General features: G+C 38.0%; 2 protein-coding genes across 2 annotated transcripts in view; one reads left to right on the top strand and one right to left on the bottom strand.

Moving 5' to 3' along the window:
- The window catches only part of LOC144634244 (uncharacterized), a 132,154-nt gene extending 121,125 nt beyond the window's left edge, over window positions 1-11,029 (top strand). Inside the window, exon 7 of the mRNA XM_078493146.1 lies at window positions 10,825-11,029. The gene's annotated coding sequence lies outside the window, so the exon portion shown is untranslated. The remainder of the gene's footprint in view (window positions 1-10,824) is intronic.
- On the bottom strand, window positions 873-24,574 carry LOC144634220 (mucin-like protein). Its single transcript, XM_078493113.1, has 25 exons — window positions 24,300-24,574; window positions 23,838-24,131; window positions 21,721-21,901; window positions 20,825-21,039; window positions 19,801-20,058; window positions 18,631-18,678; window positions 17,330-17,472; window positions 16,406-16,744; window positions 15,862-15,962; window positions 15,383-15,475; window positions 13,565-14,094; window positions 12,775-12,993; window positions 11,775-12,107; window positions 10,472-10,729; window positions 9,845-10,044; window positions 8,655-8,991; window positions 7,991-8,113; window positions 7,352-7,474; window positions 6,572-6,694; window positions 5,802-5,924; window positions 5,079-5,204; window positions 4,518-4,636; window positions 4,025-4,122; window positions 2,687-3,109; window positions 873-1,179 (listed from the first exon to the last, which is right to left on the bottom strand). The coding sequence occupies exons 1-25, from the start codon at window positions 24,568-24,570 to the stop codon at window positions 1,062-1,064; spliced, it is 5,196 nt and encodes a 1,731-aa protein (XP_078349239.1). The 5' UTR covers window positions 24,571-24,574; the 3' UTR covers window positions 873-1,061.
- Between the last annotated feature and the right edge of the window lie 139 nt (window positions 24,575-24,713).

The raw sequence follows: 24,713 nt of genomic DNA, 5'->3' as shown, positions 1-24,713 counted from the left end.
GTATTATAATTTTATAGCTCACGTATTTACTCATGGCTTAAAGAATAAGTCCCATATCTCGCATTTTAACCGCTTCCTGAGAATTAAATGATTACAACAAAGTTCCTTAAGCTGATGACCCTTCCTCCGAACCAAGTTAAAACATTTCTTTTGCACATGTGGTATATTACATGTATATATAGACTTGCCGGATAGAAAAACTGAGCAATGGCCTTTAAATCTTTACTGAGACCTGACGCATGCCCATTGAACGGCAGATATACAACAAAAAAACGCAGTGATAGCTGACATGTGATGTAGAAATTACTCGTTGTAGGAAACGTCGGAGGGTCTATACAGAGAGGAGGCAATTGCCAGTCCTTCTTCGAAATACCTCAGCGTAAAGTCACACAAAGCAAGATTTCTATTGCTTATTCGACATTTTTCGGAGAAAAAGTTGCAGTCTTATCTACTGTAGTTTTTACGCATGCAAACTGGCGTCCGATATAAATTGCTGAAATTATTACGGGCATGTCCTCTGTCTACAAAAGCGGTTTTCAATTGAATTTTGTGAAGTCAAGGCAATGAAAGAACCAGTCGAAACAAAAGTAAACAAAAGAACGAACCAACCAAATATCGAAGTGAAAACACGTCCAGCTCAGGAAAAAAGTGTGGCCAGCCCATTGTTGACTTGGTTTGGCATCTCGTTGGTCGAGTAACCAATCACAGAGTAGTTCTGCATCCCTTTCGACACTAAACTTAAAAAACCGCTTTATTATACAACAATTATGAAGTTACTCTATTATGCTATTTTGCGATTATACCTGGTACATCTGGCGAATTTCGACATTCATGTTGGCACTAATATTTTACGTTGTTAACAGACACGCGTTGTTACTTTATTTGTTTGCCATCAAGAGAGCATGTTCATCCACTCTTGTTGGCCATTTAAAGGTATAAATGATGGCATGCAAACTTTTACAATCTTGTCTAACAGCTATTGATCAAGTAGCTTGGGATTGCAAATTTAATTTATACTACGAACTTAAGCTTTACGGGCCTCCTTTTAGTTCGGGTGGTCATCAGTGTGAGTCCTTGCGGTATGCCTCATTGACTTCATGTCTTATGCCAGCAACCGTGTCCATTTCCAGTTCTGATGTTTTATGTGAGTTATCGGCAACACGCTTGGAGATTCTAAAACTGATAAGTAAAATATTGGTTTAAATTGATCACGTGACGCGATAGTGTTCGTCCGCCGGAGGGCACTCTCAGCCCTTATAGTTCACCACTAAATTTTCTCCGATTCTGGTTGGTTTAAATTGAACACGTGACGCGATAGTGCCCGTCCGCCAGAGGGCACTATCAGCCCATAGTGCCCTCCCGAGAAAAATGCCCGGATCGCTAGTGCCCGCCCGTGACTTTTTTTGTAAACAAGCGTGCCTGCAGACAAAAAAGACCCAACCAAATTCACTGCATTTAGTGGGTTTCTTGTCTGGTTTTGCTTCGTTTGTTAAATTTCGGCTTTCAATTTAGTTTTTTATCGTAAAAAGTAAAAATAATTTACGATGCTCGGTTTTTGTATGTGCGCGCGGAAGAAAATTTAGTGGTGAACAATAAAGACAATAGAGTGTTTCTGTCTCGGAACTATCGGTCTGATAGTTGCCCCTTGGAAATTTGATGTTCTTAAAACTAGCATATTAGCCCTCGAAGCTTCGCTTCTCTGGCTAATATTTGTTTTAAGAACTTCAAATTTCCGCGGGGCAACTATCACCGATAGTTCCTCGACAGAAACACCCTATTGTTAAAATAGTGCCCGCCGAAGAAAAATGCCCGGATCGATAGTGCCCGCCCGTGAATTTTTTTTTGGAAACAAGCGTCTGTCTGGTTTTGTTTCGTTTGTTAAATTTCGGCTTTCAATTGAGTTTTTATCCCGAAAAGATAATATTCACGATGCTCGTCTTTGAATAGGCGCGCGAAAGAAAATTTAGTGGTGAACAATAAAAACAATAGAGTGTTTCTGTCTCGGGCTAATATTTGCTTTAAGAACATCAAATTTCCGCGTGGCAACTATCAGCCGATAGTTCCTCGCCAGAAACACTCTATTGTTTAAATAGTTCCTCGACAGAAACACTCTATTGTTTAAATAGTGCCCGTCCAAGAAAAATGCCCGGATGGATAGTGCCCGACCGTGAATTTTTTTGAAAACAAGCGGGCCTACAAACAGAAAAACCCCACTAAATTCACTGCATTTAGTGGGTTTTATAGTCAGGTACAATGGCTGTCTGGTTTTGTTTCGTTTGTTAAATTTCGGCTTTCAATTAAGTTTTTTATCCTGAAAAGTAAAAAATAACCCACGATCCTCGTTTTTGAATAGGCACGCAGAAGAAAATTTTAGAGGTGAGCATTAAAAACGATAGAGTGTTTCTGTTTCGGAACTATCGGTCTGATAGTTTTCCCGCGGAAATTTGATGTTCTTAAAACTAGCATATTAGCCCTCCCTCGAAGCTTCGCTTCTCTGGCTAATATTTGTTTTAAGAACATCAAATTTCCGCGGGGCAACTATCAGCCGATAGTCCCTCGACAGAAACACTCTATTGTTTAAATAGAAAATAAGGAGTTAACCAATCAGATTCGGGGATTTCCAATAGAACACGGCTGATTTTCTTCTAATGATAGATATTAGTATCATTGAAATTTTTTTCGTTACCTTTTTTTTGGCTTGCAGCATCTCCATACAATTGCAACGATAACAATAACGAGCAACAGCCCGCCGACAACGGATCCCGCAATGATATACTTCATCTTACTGTTAGAGCCACCACACGGCTCACTGGGAAGGATGCCTACTGATGTTGTTGGCGTCACGGTTGACGTTTCAGCAAACAGAGTTTGCACGCTCGAGATGTTAGCATTGATGGAGTTTGAAATGTCTGCCAGAGACCCCTTAACAATGGCAACCAGGGCGTCTTTCTTTATAGCGTCGTCACTGGACGTTCCTGGTGGGAACTGCAAATAAAATGCCAAGCTTGCCAGAAGAGGGTCTTTAGAGATCTGCTTTGGATAACCTGGTAGAATGTGAACTTGGTCCTCTGTAAAGATCATGTAGGCAGCTGCTCTCTTGCGACGAGAGCTGTAAAAACGACAAGAAGAAGAATGAATAATAATAGTAAGTATAGAAGTTGTTTCCATTAGATGGTTTTTCGGCCAACTTCACAATTAGATGGAGAATTAGATGGAGTCAGGTACAATGGCTGTTTTTGAAAAGCGGTTTAACTCTGAGTAGCTAGAATTTTTAGTACCTGTTTGTTCATACCTCGGGAACATTTTGATGGGACAACTGTTTTTATAAATCATGGCGCCTTTCAATGTTGCCATGTCAATCGAGTCTTGGCATGTTACAATACAATACAATACAATACAATACAATACAATACAATACAATACAATACAATACAATACAATACAATACAATACAATACAATACAATACAATACAATACAATACAATACAATACAATACAATACAATACAATACAATACAATACAATACAATACAATACAATACAATACAATACAATTGTCCATACGTGGGACGAGGTCTCCCTCAATGTCCGAGCCAGAAATATAAAAAAAACGTTGTATATACTCATTAAAATAACGTTGTACATATACTCATTCCTAAATTAACTCTTTTCAGTCTGAACCCATAAAAAAATTGTGAAGTACAAGGTAATGGCAACTTATTTTGTACAGCAAGCTTCATATTTTTTCCTGAAGGCATAAACATTTCAAGGCGTCTCACAATGACGGTGCCCTCTTTCCCCGTGTATAACTTTGCTTGGATTGTACTCCGAAAGGGTCAAGAGACATAAATTAAAATTGCTGAGCCTTTTTTTTTTTTTTTTTTTTTTTTGCAGAAACCTGCTAGCTGTGCAGCCTGAGAAAAACAAACCTAGAGATAAAGCTGCTTTAATAGATGGAAATTATGAGTTAAATAAAATGAAGAAATTCAGCTCTCAAACGAACGGACGAATGGGTTATATTACCTGACAGGTGTTGATTTGCAGTTGTCAGTTTCTGAGCAGTGCTTTGTTGCTGCTGTTGCAACTGCTGTCTTGAACGCTTCTTCTAAAGGTTGGTTCCACTGAAAAGAATAGCATACAATATTAAACACAGATCAGAAAAGAAGACTCGAAATATTGTTATTTCCAGATTTATTTTGGGCAGATTACTGCGTGACAGGTTTTTTGCTCAATTAATTCTTGCAGGTACTAAGCACTTCAAGCGCTTAACTTAGTCATCGATCGACTGTTAGATTATTTAAAGTACATGCCATTATCACTGTAATTAACAAGGATAAAAAACTGGACAGCGGTTGGTTTTTGATAAGAACTAAATATTATTCGGAATATCTTCTTGGGATTAACAAGTTATATACAACAAGTGTACTTTTGAGCATCAAAATAAATCCAAACACTGACTTCCGTCGACGCAATATTATTTGCTATTTAAAAACTAGCGCTTTATATAGTTCCCAACCTGAGAGACATTCAGCCCCTGTATCTCCAGCTTCACTGATTGGCTTCTCTCCTCTTTGGTTGGTGGTTTCGGGCTTGGGGCAGGGGGAGGTGGAGGAGGTTTGGCACCTTTGTCGAGTCCTTTTGGAGAGTAAACATTTTCAAGTTTATTGGATGTTGTGACCATTCAGAAGTCCAAAGACTATGCTAGGTGGGTCTGATATTATTAGGTTCCAAAGAGACAAAGTAGATTATTTCCAAGTGACAATTTCAGTATTTTACGAGTGAAGCTTTTAAAACAGTGAGATATTTTTTTGCAACAAGAACATTATAAAAAGTGACTCTTCTAACACGTTTGTTTAACAATTTTTATTTTGTACACTGCCGAAGACATCAGAAAGACAAATAAAAGACGCCATGAAGGCAGCTACATTTTCACGAGTTGGCATAAAATTTCGATGATTGAGAATTGAGAATCATATAGGGGCATGGGGTAGGCGAGGCGGGTGTATTTATTCCATCAACACTGTTTGAAAAGATAGCAAGTTTCCCTTTCAGCACTATTCGCTACATTTGCCTTCACCTTGACACGTGTTGTTAATCCAGTACAGGCCTTCCCCACAAACACACTTGTAGGAGCCATGGGTGTTTTGGCAGATCTGCGAGTCATCCGTGCAGTTGAAGGTAAATGCCACACACTCATCGACATCTACGATAAACGTAAACAAAAAGGAAACGATTTCATATTATTTTATTTAGTTTAGAAATTGAGGCAATCCCATTGGCAAAATGACAACTCGTAGCCTAATAATGTTAACCTCGTTGTTGTTAATTCTCTTGCAACAAAGAGAGGGGTCGGGGGTAGCTCAGTGCTGAAGTTTCAGTGAGCCGCGGTAAGAACAAAATATGTTAATTAAGGTCATCCCTTAGTATTGTATTATTGCATCTTTACTGCGCAAAAAAGGGCGGCTTTTTCTAAGGCTGGAGCGCCATTTTCTCGCAAACGAATATGGGAAGCTATTAATGTTTCTCTTGGGCAATAACTTTCATCAGTTCTGAAAAGGAAATATGGACCGATACATTTGTAGAAAACGTCAATTCATCAATCTATCGTGCATTTTACTGTAATCTGGTGATATCATAAGGAATTACTGCGTATTAACAAGTTGCAGTCGCTTCCAAAAGTTTGTTTTGTTTGTTCCATTTCAATTTTGGTATTTTACTTCTTATAAGATAAACAACCAATAGGCAAAGTTTGAAAAAAATCGTAGAATAGAAAGAAGAATAGAAAACCATTATATCTTACCGTTGCAGTTGAAGCCGTTATCATCCAGAGTAAATCCGTCCACGCATGAACAGGAGTAACTTCCTATGTTATTGCTACACTGCTGATCGCAGTTGTTCAAACCAGTGGCACATTCATCGACATCTGAAAGAAAAAGAAAAGAAAATTCCCTTATTTCCCGTTTCAATTGCAAGATAGAGTTACCATTATTTCTTTCTATGTTCTGTTGTAGCTCAAATTCAAAGATAAAGGAATTAAAAATTAAAAAAAAAAAATGTTGAATGAAGAACGTCCTTATAACTAGATGCACAAAAATCATATAGGCCCTTTTTGAAAGTAAGTACACTTTCGATTTTCTTGAAGAAATTAGAAGCAGTGTTCCACAATTTAGCTGCTCTGACACTATGATCGCCCTCATTAGGATTCTAGTTTAACCCTATTCAGACGGGGCTTTTTTGACCCTCCTGGAAACGGAAGGCCAGGGACGGAGGGTCCAATACAATCCTATGTAACTTTAAAACCGTTTATCCTATGACTACGAAATTAAAACAGAATGATACGGACAATAGTTCTGACTACCGTAGATGTATTGATGTCATGACATCGGAGGTAGGATTGTGATGACTAAAATAGTATTTTATCAATATTCCATCACAGTAAGTAGCAGCATGTTTGATAAGTGTGCTGTATGTGATAAAACTTTCGATGACGTTAGCAACAACAATAACGTCATTATGACGTATTGTGAATCTAGTACTAACAGATCGTTTATGTAGTATGGACGTACATACCTGTGCATGTTTTCCCGTCTTGTTCTAGTGCATATCCCGCATTACAAGCACACTTTTCCTTTCCATCAGATAAGAAGCAGATGTGCTGGCATTCAAGGGAATTTTGTTGACAGGGATCCTTGGCTAAAGACATGAAACAGTGCGTATTTAGGTTTTCGTTTGCAGGCCCTTTTTATTATTGGATCATCTCTGTATATGAGAGTAACGGGATACTCATCACCAGTATGTCGGTAATATATTATGTCTGCTCCTTTTTAATTATCTACTTTATCTTATCATAGCCTTGTATTTAGCTGTTATTTGCTACGTTTAACCGAAAACATCTTGTACGCATGCGTGTCATCTCAACTTTATCATGAGCACATATATTGCCTAAACGTCCCAGGAGAAGTAAAACATGATTCCTAGGTGAGCTGCTAAAGTCACTGTATATTTCGTAACTGTAGATTGTAAATGGTGCAAATGTTCAAAGCAAAGAAAAAAGAGCCAAGCGTGTTCCCTACAAGGAATACCCCTTGCACCATTATTTGAGATATAGTTATATTCTCGGATAAATTCGTTCTAAAATGATCGTATAAAATACGACTACAACATAATTGAGGAAAATTAAGGAAATGGTTCAGTTAGAAACAAAGACGTTGTATCTTTTACAGGCATAAATACCTTCCATGCAATCTAACAAGATGATCAGTGATAAGATCGAATACAGTTATTCAGTCCTGACACATGCGATACGATGAAGTATGATAAATCCTTATTATAGTTTAGTGAAATACCCACGTATGCAGTTCTTTGGATTACTGGGATCCACTTTAAAGTCTGCATTGCATTTACAATTGTACGAGCCTGGTGTATTTTCGCATATCTGCATACAATCACTCACAGGCGAGCATTCATCCACATCTGAAACAAGAGAGATAAGCTGTGAATGTACTTTTATGTTGGAAGTGGATTACACTTTAGTAAAAAAATGTCGGCCTTTATATTATAAAAAAATAAATCGAAAGATCTGCAAGGAAGAAGTCAAACCCTGAATTTTAAAATTTGTTTATAATCTTTAGCAAAAACTAAAGGCGAAACAGTTTGTTATATAGAAAACAAATAAAGATAAAGAAAAGAAGAGAAGGAATAAACAAACGAAGGTATGAAAGCAAGCAAAAAAGAAAGAAAAGAAAGAAAAATAAGCAAAGAAGCAAAAGGTGGAAAAGGGCACGAAAAGGATTTCAAAAAGATAGTAAAGAGTGATCTATACCAAGTAAAAAATGGACATGTAAAGTAATGGAAAAGACAAGTTTAGAAAACAGAAAAGAATGTGAAAGGACATAAGGGACGGAAAGAAGGGACGCGAAGATAGGGGAAAAGAAAAGAGAAGGGCAAATACAACCATCAAGAGACTTTAAAACTGAGGATCAAGCTTACCATCACAACTCTTTTTATCCAGGTTTAGACGGTATCCGCGATTACATGCACAGAGAAAGGATCCAAAAGTGTTTGAACAATTTTGCTCACAGCCTCCTTTGTTTGTTACACATTCGTCAATATCTGTTAATTAAATGAAATATGCCATATGCATATTGTTTTTTGTATGTTAAAATCCCCAAAACTTACAGCAACTGGTAAACGTCCGTATAAAGTCTTAATTGCAAAATAATGTGACTTGCCGCCCTCATGGAATGCAACCATCATTCTTACCATTTTTGATTTCTAGAGAAGCAGAAAAAAAATGTTTCCAATCGATTTCACAAAAACTACGACCAAGTGGCCAAACTTATGGCCAGGAGACCTCTTTCATAATTGGACACGCAAACTTAAGGGGCACTATTACAAGGATTGTACTGCATTTCTGGTTAAGGCGGTGCTATATTTTTTGACTTATACAGGAAAAACTACTGAAGAAACGTTTTCTCCCACACAAACGCAAAGTTTAATAGTTTTGAATCAAAACCTAGTGCATATGCAGAACATAATATATGCGAGTATGCAAATAATCATGATGAAATGCAATGAGAAAGCAAGTGCATTTTTATAAAAAGCAATATAATTTCTAAGAAACATTTGCAAAATCGTATTTCAAATACCTTACCTGTGCATTCCACTCCATTTCCAGTCAAACCAACTGGACAAGAGCCACATTCAAAGCCAGACTCGTTTGCAGGTGCCTTAAGATCGATGCACTCCACGCCTGGATAGCACGGCTGGAAGTTTTCCTCGCATGCATCGAGGTCTGCGTCACAGAAGGTACCGGTATATCCATTTTGACACACACAGGAAAGTATATTGAATCTTCCACCACTGCTGTCCACGTCATTTTCGTCTACAGGAATGCAAGTTCCTTGATTGTGACATGCGCAAACGTTAATCACTGGTCGCAGGACGGTAGCTTGGTTGGAGTCATCGGCTACAACAAACTCTACATCAATCTGGTAAAAAAGTTTTTTTTTAGTATTGAGCAAGATGTTTCAACTATCATCACAAATTCTTTACAGACTTCTGGTCCTCAGCAACAGAAATAACAAAATTACTTCTGCCTGGTTTATAGAGGGTTATAGAGGGTTCTATACTACTTAAAGGGATATGTAAAGTTATTAATTAAATTGATGTGAGGTTTTTTCATTAGAATACGGACGAAAACGCGAATAATAATATGAATTGTTCTAGAAAAAGAACAGCATTCCAGGGAAGCGTGTGGGACGCTCACTATATTGTAAAATGTGACCCACAAATTAAACCGAACAATCACACAGCAGATATTTCTTGATATAAATTCATGGTTGCGTTATTGCCATGTATTTTATCACCGTATCTTTTGCGGTATGTTAGACACTGCATCACTTTCGATTAAGCGTCCTGGGCGTTAATTAAACTTTTTGAACTTGAGAGTGGGCGCTTATTCGAGGCTGGGCGCTTATTAAATTTTCACCATTTTTAGCAAGTAGTACATTTATTTTACACGAAAACAACAACAACAACAATAATAATAATAATATTAAAAAAACTGTGAAGATGTACTACAGCAGATTTTTAACCGTTCATTGAAAGTTTCTTGAAAACAGCTCGGTCTTCGGGGTAGTCTCTTAGTAGTAGTTAGTCATTTCTAATTTCAATAATCAATATTCCTCAAGTGCATTTCAGTTTTTTAGGGATGTGGGGGTGGGGGTGGGCGCTTAGTCGAGGCTGGGCGGTTAATAACTTTTCCTACCTAAAGGGTAGGCTCTTATTCGAGGTGGGCGCTTATTCGAGGTTGGTGCTTAATCAAATAAATACGGTTAATACCTGTTGGGTGGTTACATTCCAAGTCAGTGTCACTGAGGATGCGTTGGTTGATATTTGAGCCCCTTTTGGTAGACGTCCGGTAACATTGAAGGTCATGGGATCACCATTTGGATCCTCCGCGGTAACAGTTATACTAACAGTTGTGTTGACAGTCACATTAATTTCAGTAGGCCCAGACAAAATCATTGGCGGAAAATTATCTAATAGTATTAAAAAAATCATAAGGTTAATTGTAAGGATCAAATCTCAACGGATAGCCTTGTTAAAGGTAGTCTCCCTCGCAGCCCTTTTTGAAAACGGCTGCGGGGGAGGCTATGTTAAAGGACTGTGCTCTCGACATCTCGACTGAATCCATCACAGAAGGCAATAGGAATGATACTCGAGGGTCTATTTTTCACTTTTTTGTGTGAAATAAGCGTTTCAGTAGTAATATAACTATTCTACCATATACACGCCAGCAAATATATTTTTGCTCTAATTTTATAAAGACATAAAGAAAACTCAAAAGAGGAAAATTCTAAAGAGGAAAGGCAAAAAATTAAACAAGCAGAATAAAGATGGTTTAGAATAAGGAAGATCTAAGGACAGGGTACAGCTCGAAAATAAAAGGCCCAGTTTCTAACTTACGTAATTCTTCATTCTCGCTTTCAAGTTGTACAGACACTTGCTTGGTGCTCTCTCCAACTGACGTATCTCCTGTAGACGCTATGTCAAACAAGCAGTTGACATCCCCTTGACACACAGCCGCTGCTTCTTTTCTCAAAGCTTCACTTGCAAAAGTGATATTCTCATCCAGGAAAATTGGCACGAATGACACATTCGAGAAAGTGGATACATTTTCCCCAGGTTTGTAGGTAAACAGGGATGTGTTGGATAGAACTTGCCCTAGAAAGGTAAACAACGACTTCTGAGTACTGAAAACGTCCAGGTAGGTATGATAAATGAAAGTAATCAATAAGGGAAAAGAAAGTATATTAAAGATGAATTACAGTCCGTACTGCGCAATCTCGGCTGCAATGTTTATGTGAGCCTCACAAACAAAGCAAAACTAAAAATTACGTGACAAACTTACCTGTTTCTTCATTAATAACGCCAGATATCCTTGCAGAACAAATAATAACAAGTAGAAGAACCTTGACGCTATTTCAAACCGACGTTTCAGCTCATCGGAAATTCTTGAACGAAGCGAACTTCGACGAACTGTAATGGCGGACTAAAAACACTTCATGTATGCTGTCAACGAAGTGCAACGTTTTAACGAATTCAAAACAAAAACGAAAACAAACCCCGAGTCTGCGCAGTACGGACTGGAAATCAGCTTTAATGTTTGCTTTGGAATCGATAGTACTGAAATAGCTGCTGAAAAAATCGATAATATAGTAAGAAAACTCATAGACCCTTGGATGCTGGCAGCAGTAAATTATTTTGGCGATCAAAATAGCGGAATCATTTTTACAGAGGTTATTATATCCCAGTGATTTTTTTCGAGCTTGGAGAAATATCCATAGGTAGGTATGCTGAAAACGTCTTAACACTTTTATTAAGTAAGGATCCGTTCATCCCGCAACATTTTGCAGGTTTTTTTTTTGTTTTCCATACACAATATGACAAGTTCACCAATTATATTAATTTTTCAGAAAATGAAATTTTTGCAACTAGGAAATGGTAGCACGGCGGTTTCAAGTAACCTCAAACACCAAATTTCGTGTTGAGTACCAGAATAAAAAAAATACGGCGTAAAACTTTCGAAATTGCCTGCTACCGCAGCATCTCACAAATGATTTGACTTTATAACTTATATAGCGTCTACGATACCCTTTCACAAGAAACAATACAACAGTGACTGAATAGCTGTAACAGAAACCTTGAAACGGCTACAATGACACGTAACCAGGAAATGTTTGCGACACGATGTGTTTAAGTTACTCACATTTCAATCCGAACGAAAAGTGGATTTCTCTCCCAGTGGCGTTAGAAGCCAGTGTTGTACCGTCAGGTCTCAGGAAGTCATCAAGTGGATTATCATTCCAAGTCCCTAAAAGGCCTTTTGTGTAGCCCTTGAATGCCTCAGGGGCAGCAAAGACTATGGAGAGTGACTCTTGCACTTCTGTCATCGTCACAGATATCCCGGATGGAAATGTTACAAGGAAGGAGTTGTTTTGCGGACGTGATACTGCTACTGAGCCATTCAAGTTTACACTGATGTTAGACAAAATGTCGAAACCTTGATATTCTTCCCCATCTACAAGTACCTCCAAACCTCCTAAAAAGAGAGAAAGTATCACCTGTCATTTAAAGAAAATGCAATTGAAGCTCTTCTCACGAAAACTGTCGCAAGCGACCAGCTCTAGTAAAGAACCACCGTTATGAAACCTCATGTGAGGTTACGTAACTGTGGTTATGAGGTTTTCATCACTGTAACTAAAAGCTGTCGTCAGTAAATGGTCCAGTAAGCGTTCGCTAAACCTTTGGTTTTTTATTTGATCGACCAAAAAGTCTGCTTTGCTTAATTCAACAGTAGATCAAAATTGCTTTGCTTAATTCAACAGTAGATCAAAATTTATTGATGCATTTATTATATTTCAAATGTAAAATATAATTTTCAATTTTTAATTTTAATTCTCTGTGAATGCGTGACCAGAGCTGCATATTCGATTCGTGGTCCTCTTCTGTGATAAACAATAACTATTTTATATCATTGTCACTGGCGATACTGCTATAATAAGCTTTAACATATCCCAAGCTTTTTTGCTTAACGTTTTTCCTCCATTCTTTCTAAGCGTGGCCGCTTAGAAGAACTCATACTTGCGATCAAAAGTTTCTGTTACGACCTGTTTTTGGAGTTTTTTCCTCAGGTGTTTTCTGCAGTAAAAACGGAGCATTCGATAAATCCATAATACCCTTCATACCCTACAATGTTAACCACTTACCTCCGTCCTTCAGAGCCACCTGTACAGCGCTTGTGTTTTCTTCCTTCGCCACTGCTGCAACAAACACGGTTGCTGTTCCTCCTCCTTTGGCAAGTTTTGTTCGAGCTTGTAACTCAAAGCGTCCATCTTTTGCGTTGACCATTGTATACTCGCCAAGGCCGTTAAAGGTGTAGTTTTTGCCATCTAGGGTGACGAAATGAGGATCACCCCATAACCAGCCTATGAAAAAATAATTTATATTTGAAAAATAAAATATACTAGTACGCAAACGTTCATTGAATAATTCACTTACATTGCTTTTAGTAGTGGTTAAATAAAAACGACAAAAATCCAAGCAAACAAACATTGTAAATCTAAATTAAATAGTATTCATTTGGTATTTTAAACAAGATGTATGTAGTGAGGAAATTTTTTCTTTTCAACCTCATTAACACATGTAATCTAGGCCCGTTTTATAGAGAAAAGTTAACCGTTTCAGTAAGGTCACTTTCCATACTGACCCATCAGGCGAGAGAACGTTTTAAGGTAGCATCGAGCCGGAAAGGGTGACCTTGGGGAACCAAAAAAAAACCGCGAGATGGGATGGTAATAATCCTTTCCAATTAAGCAAAATTTTTACAGAATATGACGAAGCACACTATGTCACCACTATAAGAAAGTATTATTTACTTTAAAAGGCTCAGAAATAAATTTCACTTATGCATTGTTGCCATTTTCACAATTCTCCTTTCTGTTCATTCTGCATGAACATTATTACACAGTGTACATCTGAAATAACTAGTTAACTTACTCCACACTGGAGGCCTGTAGTTCTCGCAGCCTTCCGACGGTCGCTTTTTATAATATCGTTCACAAAGTTTGGACTGCACACAGCAATATTGATAGCCCAGGACATCACTGAATTCGTGCTTTAGCCTTAGTGTTCTTGAAGCATATTTGTGATATCGATCAATAACTCCTCCACCCGGGTAACCAACGATAAGGGCACCAAAACCAAGGCCATCAAATCCAGCGTTGTAACAGCACTCTCGACCTCTGTTGGCGGAGGATGGAAACCTCGTGTAGACACAATATGTGTAAGGTGACTGTAGTCTCGACCACTGAAAACGCTCATCAAACCTTCCTTGTCTGAGAGTACATGGACATGGCTCAAGGGAGTCTGAGTGCGATGATGGATCGGGCTGATTTTTAAACCAGCGCAGGCACTTCTGAATGGCATCTTGTTCTCCTTTAGAATTTTCAAGTCTAAAGAACCACTTTCCAATGATATTTGTATTTCCCGGTAGGCTGTCGATGCTTTCTATTCCTACTGTTTCGGATCTGTGTATAATATGTATTTTAGATAACCGTTAAAAAAATCACGATTCTTAGTGTTTCTTTCCTGTATAGGCAATAACGAAAAACAAACTTGTTCTAATAGCTAAAAGAAGTACTGCTGTATCTAGACTAAAGATTTCTGTAAAGACTCTCTTGCAAAAATAATTTTGGCTGGGATACTTGCGATTACTAATTGCAATTTGATTTTTTTTCCATAGGTGTGAAGTCTATGTGTGATCAGAGATCGCCAAATATCCATGCAAAAGTACACGGGGTATGAATTATGATTATTGTAAATAAGGGAATGAAGGCCAGTCTCACGTTGGTCTGTCAGTCTATCTATCTGTCTGTCTGTCTGTCTGTCTGTCTGTCTGTCTGTCTGTCAGTTAGTCAGTCAATCAGTCAAACACGACTGACTGTCTGTCTGTCTGTCTGTCTGTCTGTCTGCCTCCTTGTTTAATTGTTTGTTTGATTGTGTGAGATTTACTTGACGTATGTGCACCTAAGTGTCGCAAATTGCAAGACTTATTTCTTGCTCTTGAAAACAAATGAAAGAAAAGTACACCACGAATCGTAAACTTTGAGCAGATTTTCAATAATTTCCCAGGGATCTATCAAACAAAGAACTGCAGGGGGAAAATATTAATTAGCTAAAATGGGCTCTTATCATCTTATGGTCACGAGCTATAAAAATTGCCATGCTGGAGCTTCCGTCTTGGACATTCAAAACGTAACGAAGAAAAGATAAAGGGACTGTGTGACGGCTGAGTTAAGTTCACTTTTTTGAGTTTTGCCAAATAGTCGCTTTGGAGCTAAATGTTTGCAAATAAATTTCTTCTGTTGATCTAAAATAATGTTAAATCAATTGCTTCATTACAACCAAGTGTGTCTCCCGGTTGGAAACTGTTCAGCCTAACAGTATTTCAAAAACCCATATCACAATCCGTTCCAATCTTCCTTACTTTTGGCCATCCGTACCTTATTGTATTTGCTGTGTTATTAAAATGTCCCTTCACTGTTATTAGCGGTAATTTTTATATTTTAACGAATTAATTTTGGTAGCCATTTCCTATGCTTTAATTTGGCTAAATTAATGAATGAAAGTCGATTTGTTTTGGATGTCATGACACGTTGTTTTTTTGCAACACACACACAAAAAAAGGTTTACATACTTTAAGTTGCTTGCCCTCCAGCAAGGTGTAATTCTGTATCATGTTCCCTTAGCTGCAAAGATCCCATTAAACTTCTCACCTAGGGCTTTTTGAATACAAATCCGAACATGATATCTTACCTTATATAGTTAAATACTTTCCCATCGCTGTCGCCAGCGTTCCATCCCATAACAGGAAGACCTCTGTATTTGGTGTAGTGTATGTAATTGGACCTAAGCATAACAAAATTAGCCACAAAATGCCAATAAAATGTATTGAAATAAATAAAAAATATACAATGGCTTTTCTGTACTCTGATTGGCTTATATTCTATGACATGGCATAATCTTTGTAAAACCGTTTTAGTTTGGCCAAATAATTTTATTTAGGTGGAATCATTCTGTTTTGTCTCTCTGTTTTGAGAGATTGTAGGGTATTATGTAAGGCAAAAAGCCTCCACTCAGTAGGATTACCTTACGACAAGATTACTTTGACGTAAATATTCGTGTACGACTATAAATTTACGTTTGTGAGGTTGCGATACACTCATTTAAAAATACACACACAGTTATGGACAACTAAGAATTTTAAATTTCTTTTTTCAGAAAGTGTTACTTACACACTGGTTGGAGCGGACCACTGTATTCCACCCTCGGGGTAATTATACATCACAAAGGAGTAAACTCCGTTAGTTATAATGACCGCCTGAAACGTGTTTAGCTGGAATGAAAAGACGAAATCTTATTGTTATTATTGATGATAATGATGATGATAATGATGATGATGATGATGATGATGATGATGCTGATGATGATGATTGGATGACAAACTTTCTACTAAATTTATAGTCCCGCCTATACTTTGGAAACTTCAATCTGTTGTTTATCTCATACGAAGAAAGTGCCTATTTAGATAACACCGAAACGTGTAAAATATAAAAAGAATTCAAAGAACTTGGTAGTTTTTTTCCATATATTTCAGACATTTAAGCTTTATAGAAAGTTTTAAATTCCAAGGTAATAACGCCACTAATTCATCAGTGGTTGCAGCTTTCAATGCAATTGCATTGATTTTAAACATTTACCTTAAAGACGAAAGGGCAATTTTGATGCATAAGACATGCCGTCGAATGTCTCAAATATATGCATATAATAATATCTTACCAGATTCTGTGAATCTGCATTGTAACCTCGTGGACGAAGTTTTTCCCATGTAACAACAAGTACCCAAGATGCAGTGAAATTCGTTGCAAGAGGCCTTCTAAAAAGCTTCATAACATCCTCTGTCGCCTTACTCAGTGTTGTGTTTGAGCTTGGTATGGAGTCAGAGTACACATGATAAAAGACTTTTGAAGGTCCATTGACAAACGAGCTTCCGAAGTCTATGTTGCACCAATATGGTGCTAGCATTGCATCGTCTCTTAACCAATACCTCTGACCAAATTTGTATGGCCATCGGTTGATACGTTCTCTTTCAAACTGGATTACTCCATTTGGACAAATCTGTAAGATGTAGACGAATAGGAAAGTAGTAGAAGAATATTTTAACAAAAGTCACATAACCATTCTGTGGTTTAATAAGGTATTTGAAGCAATTACACTGGAGCACAAAGGATTTGAAACAGTGATTTTAGTGGCAGTTATTTAATAATTATGGCGTAACATAACTAGAAAATGACGTCATACATTACAAACTGTCTGCAAACTAGGATCCGCCTTCTTGGCTTTTAATTTTGTCGAAAAATGTAAGAAAAATTTCCAATGTCAGTTAATTAAAAAAAGTTTAAGTAAAAATATAAATGCAAAATTTGCAACGCTTTTTTTTTGAAAACCCGTATTGCTGGGGCAGCTCGCGTGTCCCAAGAAATGACACACCAAACTAAGTTCATTTTTTTAAGCAATAAAGTCTGGGCATCATTTCTTCAACATAGGCTAGTTTAACGATGATTTTTGTAAAAGCCCCATTTGACCTGCTCTCCTTAAATTGTAGCATTTTAATTTGGTCTGAAAGGTGACTACTGAGTTCAAGTTGTCTAGTTTAAAGCTGCTAACTGGCTACACGGTAAAAATGCTTGCTAACAGACTTACATGAAGTTTCCTGTGTCTTTTACCAAAGAACGCCATCCCACCGTCTGGTATAGGTATTTTAAAACACTTTCTCCTGTAGATGTCGAATGCAATAACCGAATCCCCAGCGGCAACTCCATAAGGGTACATAAGAGAAATTGGTTCTAAGGAAAACATTAAATATCTGTTAGATTGCATTCTCTTGATCAGCGCTTTAAGAGGGGATGTCACTAAGGCCGGTCCACTGGATTTCGGACTCCAAAATAGTTTTCCTTCATATATTTAACACAGGTACTACCATCTATCCTTACTACTAAAATACAGTTGAAATGATCAGAGAGTTTGTTTTTCTCGACTTTGGAGGATTTATCAATTACTAGTGTCAATAAGCGATGAAACGGCCATTTTTCATGTGTCGCAATACAGAGATAATTTAATCGGCGCGTGTCGCGTGTCGCGGGTAAAATGTCTCGTGTCGCGGGTTAAACGTCGCGGGTACACAAAATTGTCGCGGGTAAAATGTCGCGGGTACACAAAATTGTCGCGGGTCCGAACAAAGTTTAATTTTTTGTTTTATAGTTTTTTTTTTCTGGAGTCCGAGATCCAGTGGACCGCCCGTAGTGACATCGCCTCTTAAAGCTCCCCTCCCCTAATTTGTAGCGAAATCTTAAATTAACAACAGTATTAAAACACCTATATACTTGCGAAGCCATCTATTGACGATAGTCAGTGCCTAAGTAAGCCAAGTTAAAAATATTTTTAGTGTATACGTACACTCCACCTAAAATGACTCCACGTAAAATCAGTTACACTAAAACTAATGACGGTACAAAGAGCTGAATACAAAACAGGTTTTTGTTTGTGTTTCGCAAAAATGACACAAACGAACGTTGTTTCGCAAAAAATATGCCTGAACATTGTTCAGGGTATCTTTTTATTGGAGACAATTTACATATGCAGTTCATTGATTCCCAAGAGTTAGCTACTTTAATCAAACCGGACCTAAAAACAAGTTCCTAAAAACAGAAGAATCTAAACAGAAAAAAAAGTCAAGAGGACCTTACATAAAACGCTTTGGCCAAAGCCAACCGCTACTTAACAAAATACAATTTAAGATTTCTTCCTTTCTTAAGTAAAATGTATTTCGTAAAGCGCTCTACCCATTTGATTGAGAAGCATTAACAATAACTTCACTAAAGTTTTCTTTATTGCGACAGTTCTGTTTCGTATAGACCAAAAATATAAAGTCCACACTAATCAGGCAGTTTTAACGAGATGTCTTCTTGTTTTTGTTTTTCAGTTAAAGAGGTATGCTTTCTTACCTTGCGTTGGGGTTGTTATTGAAGCTGTAGTCGTCTCTGGCTCTGTTGCTAAAAAGAACATGAGTGGATATGCTGTTGTAGATATAATTTTAATTTAAAAAACAGGCTTACTCCTTGATTAACAAGGGGAGCATACTTTTGAGATCTTAATATGAAAGTAACGTTAATATGCTCCACGTTTTATCTTGGGTGCTCGGTCAGGTACTCCCCACCCCCCTCCCCTCCACAACGAATAATTAAGTACTGGTATCAATTAGAGCGGTTTTCACTTGAGTATCGAAAGTAATTTGCGTTTGCATTGGTTTTGCATTGCTAGGCTTAGTGATTGCTTTAAAACTCTGGCGCCATTTTCTCAACCAATTGAAAGTAAAACCATGTGGGTTTTAGGGAATGAGAAACATGTTCTCGTTCCGTTCTACTTCATACAACCTGCGTGGAAACTATATACTGGAAATGCCCAAACCTAGAACTACAACTTTTGGTCTCCACTCCTTTACTTATCTGGCAACAAAAGAATGGAATTCTTTACCTAATTTTATAAGGCTATGTAACTTATCTGACTTTAAAAGACACATCTGCAAAGCCAATTCATGAAGCATGTAAATAACAATTTTTATAATTAGTTAATATAAGTCAATTTTAAATATGTAAAGAGTAATTTTTATTTTAATTTTTTGTTATCTATTTTTCGTTCTCGGAAATATTAGCTTGTCAAGCTACTCTAAATTCGAGTTTAAATAAAGTTTTATTATTATTATTTTATCATTAAAACCAAAACCAATCGTGACTCGCTCAAGCACGTTTTCCTGCGCCTCGCGTCGGCTACATGTATTTGCTTCGAGTTTGATTGGTTCAATGGATTGTTTGCGCCCCTTGTGATTGAGCAGAGTGATTGCTTTGGTTTTGGTCTTACGATACTCAATTGAAAACTGCTCTAATTAATTCATTAATTAATTATTATTAATGTTTACAGCATAGCGGATAGCGGGTTAGTGCATTAGTGTGTTAGCGGACGATAGCCCCAACAATCCATCACAATAGTGAATTCTGTACTAGAAATGGGGTGTTAATGGGCCATGTTGCCTTTCCTTGATTACCCCAAATAGTGAGGAATACACACCAATAGGTATTCAATCATAATAAACGAAGCTGATGAAATCTTTAACTTACCATTCAAGGTTCTAAACTTAATGTCCTGGCTACCATAAGTTTTTTGGTTTGATGTATATCCCACTACTGTTACAGTGTACTCGGTTAGTGCCCGCAGTGACCGCAATGTGACCTGTGTGTGATTGGTTCTTTTGAACTTCCATTCTCGTTTAACATCCGACGGCTTGTACAACACAACGTAGTTCACGATCTGGTCTGCATCAGCCCATATCAAAGTAACCTCGTGACTCTTGATACTTCCATTGACGGTACTGACAGCTAGCAGTGGCAAAAAAATGCACCATTTAATGGAATAGGAAATTACTGAGTTATTTCATTAAAGGAAGAAGCCAGTTTATGCCGCGCCAAGTTTCACCATGTTTTACTTAGCAGCCGCTGCGTTTAATGTGTAAGCTTTACAGTAAAACCAACAAACATGTTATCTAACTTGCTGTGAAGTACATTTCTGCGTGTGTGTGTGTGTGTGTGTGTGTGTGTGTGTTTGCATTTCAAAAGATAATGATGAGATACTACAAATATAATTGTAAAATTCATTAACTATTCATGAGGGTGCAAACCAATCCCAGCACTGTATTCAGATCACATGTACACAACTATAAACCCCAATACAAATCAAACAATAGAATTAACTTTTGATACAGACTCCTGCTCAGCTATTTAGTATTCATTAACTTTTAATACAGATCTTTAATGATTCGCAAAACAAAACTTCGCATTCAATTTATTGTTTTCATTTCACAAGTAGAATAAAATATTCGCGTCCTATCTGTATGGGCGTTTACAATGGCTCGCCTATCGGCTCGCCATTGTATACGCCCATACAGATCTCCCGCTCATATTTTATCTACTACATACATATGCAGCTCAAACGGCAATATGTTTTTGGTAGCCTTACTTTTGAACATTTAGATCAAAGTCATACGTCCAAAAAACAAGACAAGAGAACTTGTCGTATAACTTAACACTTCATACGACTGAAGAGAGCGACAAATATTTGTGCAAAATTAATGTTATCGTCACTTACAAATGTTTTTAGTCTTGTTTACAGCAAAATAGTCGAGGTGAAAACCTTGTTCTTCCACCTGGTCATTAGATTTGAAAAGTATTCCAGCTTGGAACTGAATTGAACAGTTGGCTTCCATGATTAAGGCAAACGGTTTCCTGATCAGTCCGCAATATGGATTACTTGTCAGAGCATTATACCGATTTCCAGCTTGAATATAGTCATTCTGGAAATCCCTAAAAAATAATGCAAAAGTCAGATCTTTTCAAGGGCATACCGTTTACATGTACCTTTGACAATCAGGCGAAGCTGCCCTTTGGGACCCGGTAACAATGTATTTTGACTATGAGGTGCTTGGTTGGGCAGAAGTGTATTGTACATGTACGGAGGTATTATTCTCCTTCCTTAGGCCCATCACTCCAGGTGAAGCATAGGACACTGACAACACCTTGTCAGGTAACTCGATCTTGAGTTTTTGCTCTACATATTTCCAGATGTATCTCATCAGCTGCATTTCCACATCCGTCGCTAGCAGCTCTGGGTCTTTTTCTCTTTCCCTTGCCTTGGGGGCTCCAAGTCAGGGACTGGTGGGTGATGTTGCTTTTTGTTTTTTTTGTGGGGTATGGCCATCACCCCAATTTCGTCTACAGAAATAATTATGCTGTCTTTTTATCCGGTTTTCTCCTTTTGAAGTCATCTACTTCAACTATTACCTTTATAATCATGGGCTCGAAGTTTTGGCCGCGCAAGAAAAAAATAGTATCTGGTCTTTCCCAAAGCCATTATGTTGCATTGAACACCTCTTGAACAATTTTGAGTTTCAACCATACGACTACAAAGTTCAAAACCCTAAATAACGATTGCGAAATACGGTCATTCCCGTGTTATCCTGTTACGTATTTTTTGCTCAAACTTACGTGCAGTTGGGTCTTCCTTCCACGTCCTCTGTATGGAAAGTATCGAAAGCAAGGACGAGTCGGTAACTCGAAGAGTGAGGTAGGATAATCCAATAACACTCTAAGTTACTTGGATATTTGTTTGGAAAGCCAGGGCTTGTTATCACACCCATGCTATCGTGAACAGGACCCCGCATACAACCTAAAATAGCATTTAACAACAAAAACGTATAAGAATGCAATCAAGGACTAGTTTGGACAACAAACTAAATATGAACATGACATCTTATTTCATAGAACCAGAAATATCGAGGTTAAGAATCGTTTTTAACCCTATTCAGACCGGGCTTTTTTTGTCCTTCTCAGACCGCCCGCCCCCCCCCCCCCCCCCCATGTAACTTCCAGAATATTTAAGCAATCACCATGAAACTTATAGGATGTATTGTACGTCCAAAACTCTTTCTTTTGGTATATGTCACGTGGGATGGTGACGTCACATCACGTGACAATTACATCATGATGTCAAAACAGCCGCCATCTTGGATCCGCCATCTTGGATTTCAAAATTTTTCCAAAAAGCCAGAAAACCACCCAACATCACTGCAAACTACTATAAATAAATAAAAATGTGCTTTTAACCCGTAAAAATGGAAAAATAATTCCATTTAAGTTACGAATTTGGGAAAACATGCCTGTCAAAATGCCGTTGCCATGGTGTTTTCAAGTTTCTGACACATCATTCAACCCTACCAAATTGTTGCCAGATAAATTTTAGGTAAACTCAAAAAGTTTGGCAGCGTTTGGTTAAATCTTAAAAAAGTTATGAAAGTTCAAAGTCAGCGCGGGCCTCAAAAGCCCCCCCCCCCCCCCCCGTTCTGAATAGGGTTAAAATACGCATTCAACAAACTTGACCTTTGACCGTACAAGTCAGTGAGAAGGGGGAGGGGAGGGTGATGACACCCCTCTCAAGGTATTTGATACGTCGAATGTATCCATGATTTTTGTCGTTGCCATGGTAACGTCATAGTTGCAAGCAGGTTTCCCCAAAAAACGCTATATAATCAATTTTCCGCTTTTTTGAAAAAATATATATATGATTGCTAGAACTTCACATTTCATTCTGGCTTGATTCTGTAGCAATTTCCGTTAATTTTGACTTTTTTAGAAAATGTTGAAATCCAATACGGCTGAACCAAGGGTTTTTTTTTAAATAAAAATAATAAAAAAGAAGATATAAACAAAAAAAAAATAAATAAATAAATCAGATTAACAGTAGGATCTTCCACTAGTTGGCTCTTCTTGATCGCACTGATTCCGGACCGAATTGGAATTTGGAAGTGTTGTTTTTTGTGGAGGGAGGAAAACCGGAGAACCCGGATAAAAACCCTTAGTAGCAAGGACGAGAACCAACAACAAACTCAACCCACATATGGTACGGGGCCGGAGCAGAACCCGGGCCACATTGGTGGGAGGCGAGCGCTCTCGACACTGCGCCACCCCTGCTCCCCAGATTACATGTATGGTTGATTACAATATAATTCGTTATGGACCATAAACTGAAGTGACGTGTGCAAACTATGAAGGGGAAGTGAAGAAAAGGAAAAAGAAATTAAACATCTAAACTACTTACATATTTCCCCTATTTGGCTTTAGAGGCTTGTTCCTTATTATTTGATTTCATAACTTTAGATTCAGTTTGATTAACGTAATTTAGTTTACTTTTAACCATGGTGGCAAGACCAAGATGATGACTTATGACACGAGGGGAAAAATTAAAGCTGATTTCCAGTCCGTACTGCGCAGACTCGGGGTTGTTTCTTTTGTTTTGCGGCGTTCACTTCGGTGACAGCATCTGAGGTTGTCCCCTCGTTCGTTCTTCTTCCATGGCTGCGTCGGTTGCATCGGTCCCCCTTTGTTCCGGTCTCATATGGGGTGGTCGGTTGTGCGTCATTCCTTCGTGTTGGGCTCCGACAGGCCGAGATTGCGCGTACGGACTGGAATTCATCTTTAATATAACGTTCGTCCCAGTGCAAATACGAAATTTTTTTACTTAAATGTCGTTAGGCCATATAGTACAGTAAAACGGCTCCTGATTAGCAGAGTTTTTTTTCTCAGTAACATAAAACGATTTGCTTTACCTGGCTGGACTGTCTTGGATTCGCTCATCACTCCGACGCCGGCACTTGTAAACCCTGCAACTCTGACTTCATAAATATCAGTGTAAATCAAATTTCCACTGATCATGGCTTGCAAGGTCGACGGTCCAACTGGAACCGTAGAATAATTTCCATCGTCCAATAACTTTCTATAGAAAACCTTGTATCCTTGTAATATTCCGTTTACACTATCATCTGGGATGGGTGTCCAAGATACAATTATTCTGGCTGAGTCAGGACTTAGTGCAGTTACGTTACCGGGAGGCGCGTCTGGAGCTAAAAAAATGTTAAAAGGGAAGATACAATTTAACTTAAAAAGTGGTCCACGTATACAAACGTTGCAAATTAATCGACTGCAGTCAATTAATTTTCGTCATTGATCTACTAAAGTCAACTAGAATTACAGCTTAAAGTAATGATATATTATGACAGCACTTTAATTACCTCCCTCCTGGGTGCTTACAGTGAGTTTTTCACTTCCTTTCAAACTCAGTGTCCCACTATCAGTGTGCAGTGTTAAAGCCAACACCTGAACGCTGTATTCAGTTAGTATTCTGAGTCCTCGTACTTCTAAGTGTGTCTCGGTTTTATTGGCTGTTACTACAATAGGGCCAGCTTCTTGATTGGTCGGTGTGCATACAACTGCATACAATTGCAGGGAGTAGGAATTATCGGGAACATAGTGTGTCCACATGACGCTTATGCTTGACGACATTATGCTGGAGATGTTAATGTTCCAGCTGTCCACAAGCGGAGCTAAAACGACAAAAGGGTACAATTGTGGTTGGAAGATGGTATATCTAGCATGTTACTCATACAGAATAACCGTTTTAAATCTGAACTTCAAACTTGCTGTAC

This window comes from Oculina patagonica, chromosome 13, assembly GCF_052425735.1.
Source record: "Oculina patagonica isolate OP01 chromosome 13, crgOcupat, whole genome shotgun sequence".
In the NCBI taxonomy this organism is placed as follows: Eukaryota; Metazoa; Cnidaria; class Anthozoa; order Scleractinia; family Oculinidae; genus Oculina; species Oculina patagonica.
The sequence above is the reverse complement of the archived record's forward strand: the minus strand, read 5'-3'. Positions and strand labels throughout refer to the sequence as shown.

Bases quoted from the DNA above. Each gene is read 5' to 3' on its own strand.
- LOC144634220 (XM_078493113.1), bottom strand. From the start codon at position 24,570: ATGTCGTCAAGCATAAGCGTCATGTGGACACACTATGTTCCCGATAAT. The intron at 7,475-7,990 runs GTAAGCTTGATC...CTCTTGTTTCAG, and splicing joins GGATAAAAAGAGTTGTGATG to ATGTGGATGAATGCTCGCCT. The intron at 3,110-4,024 runs GTAATATAACCC...TCGTTTTTACAG, and splicing joins TGCAAATCAACACCTGTCAG to CTCTCGTCGCAAGAGAGCAG.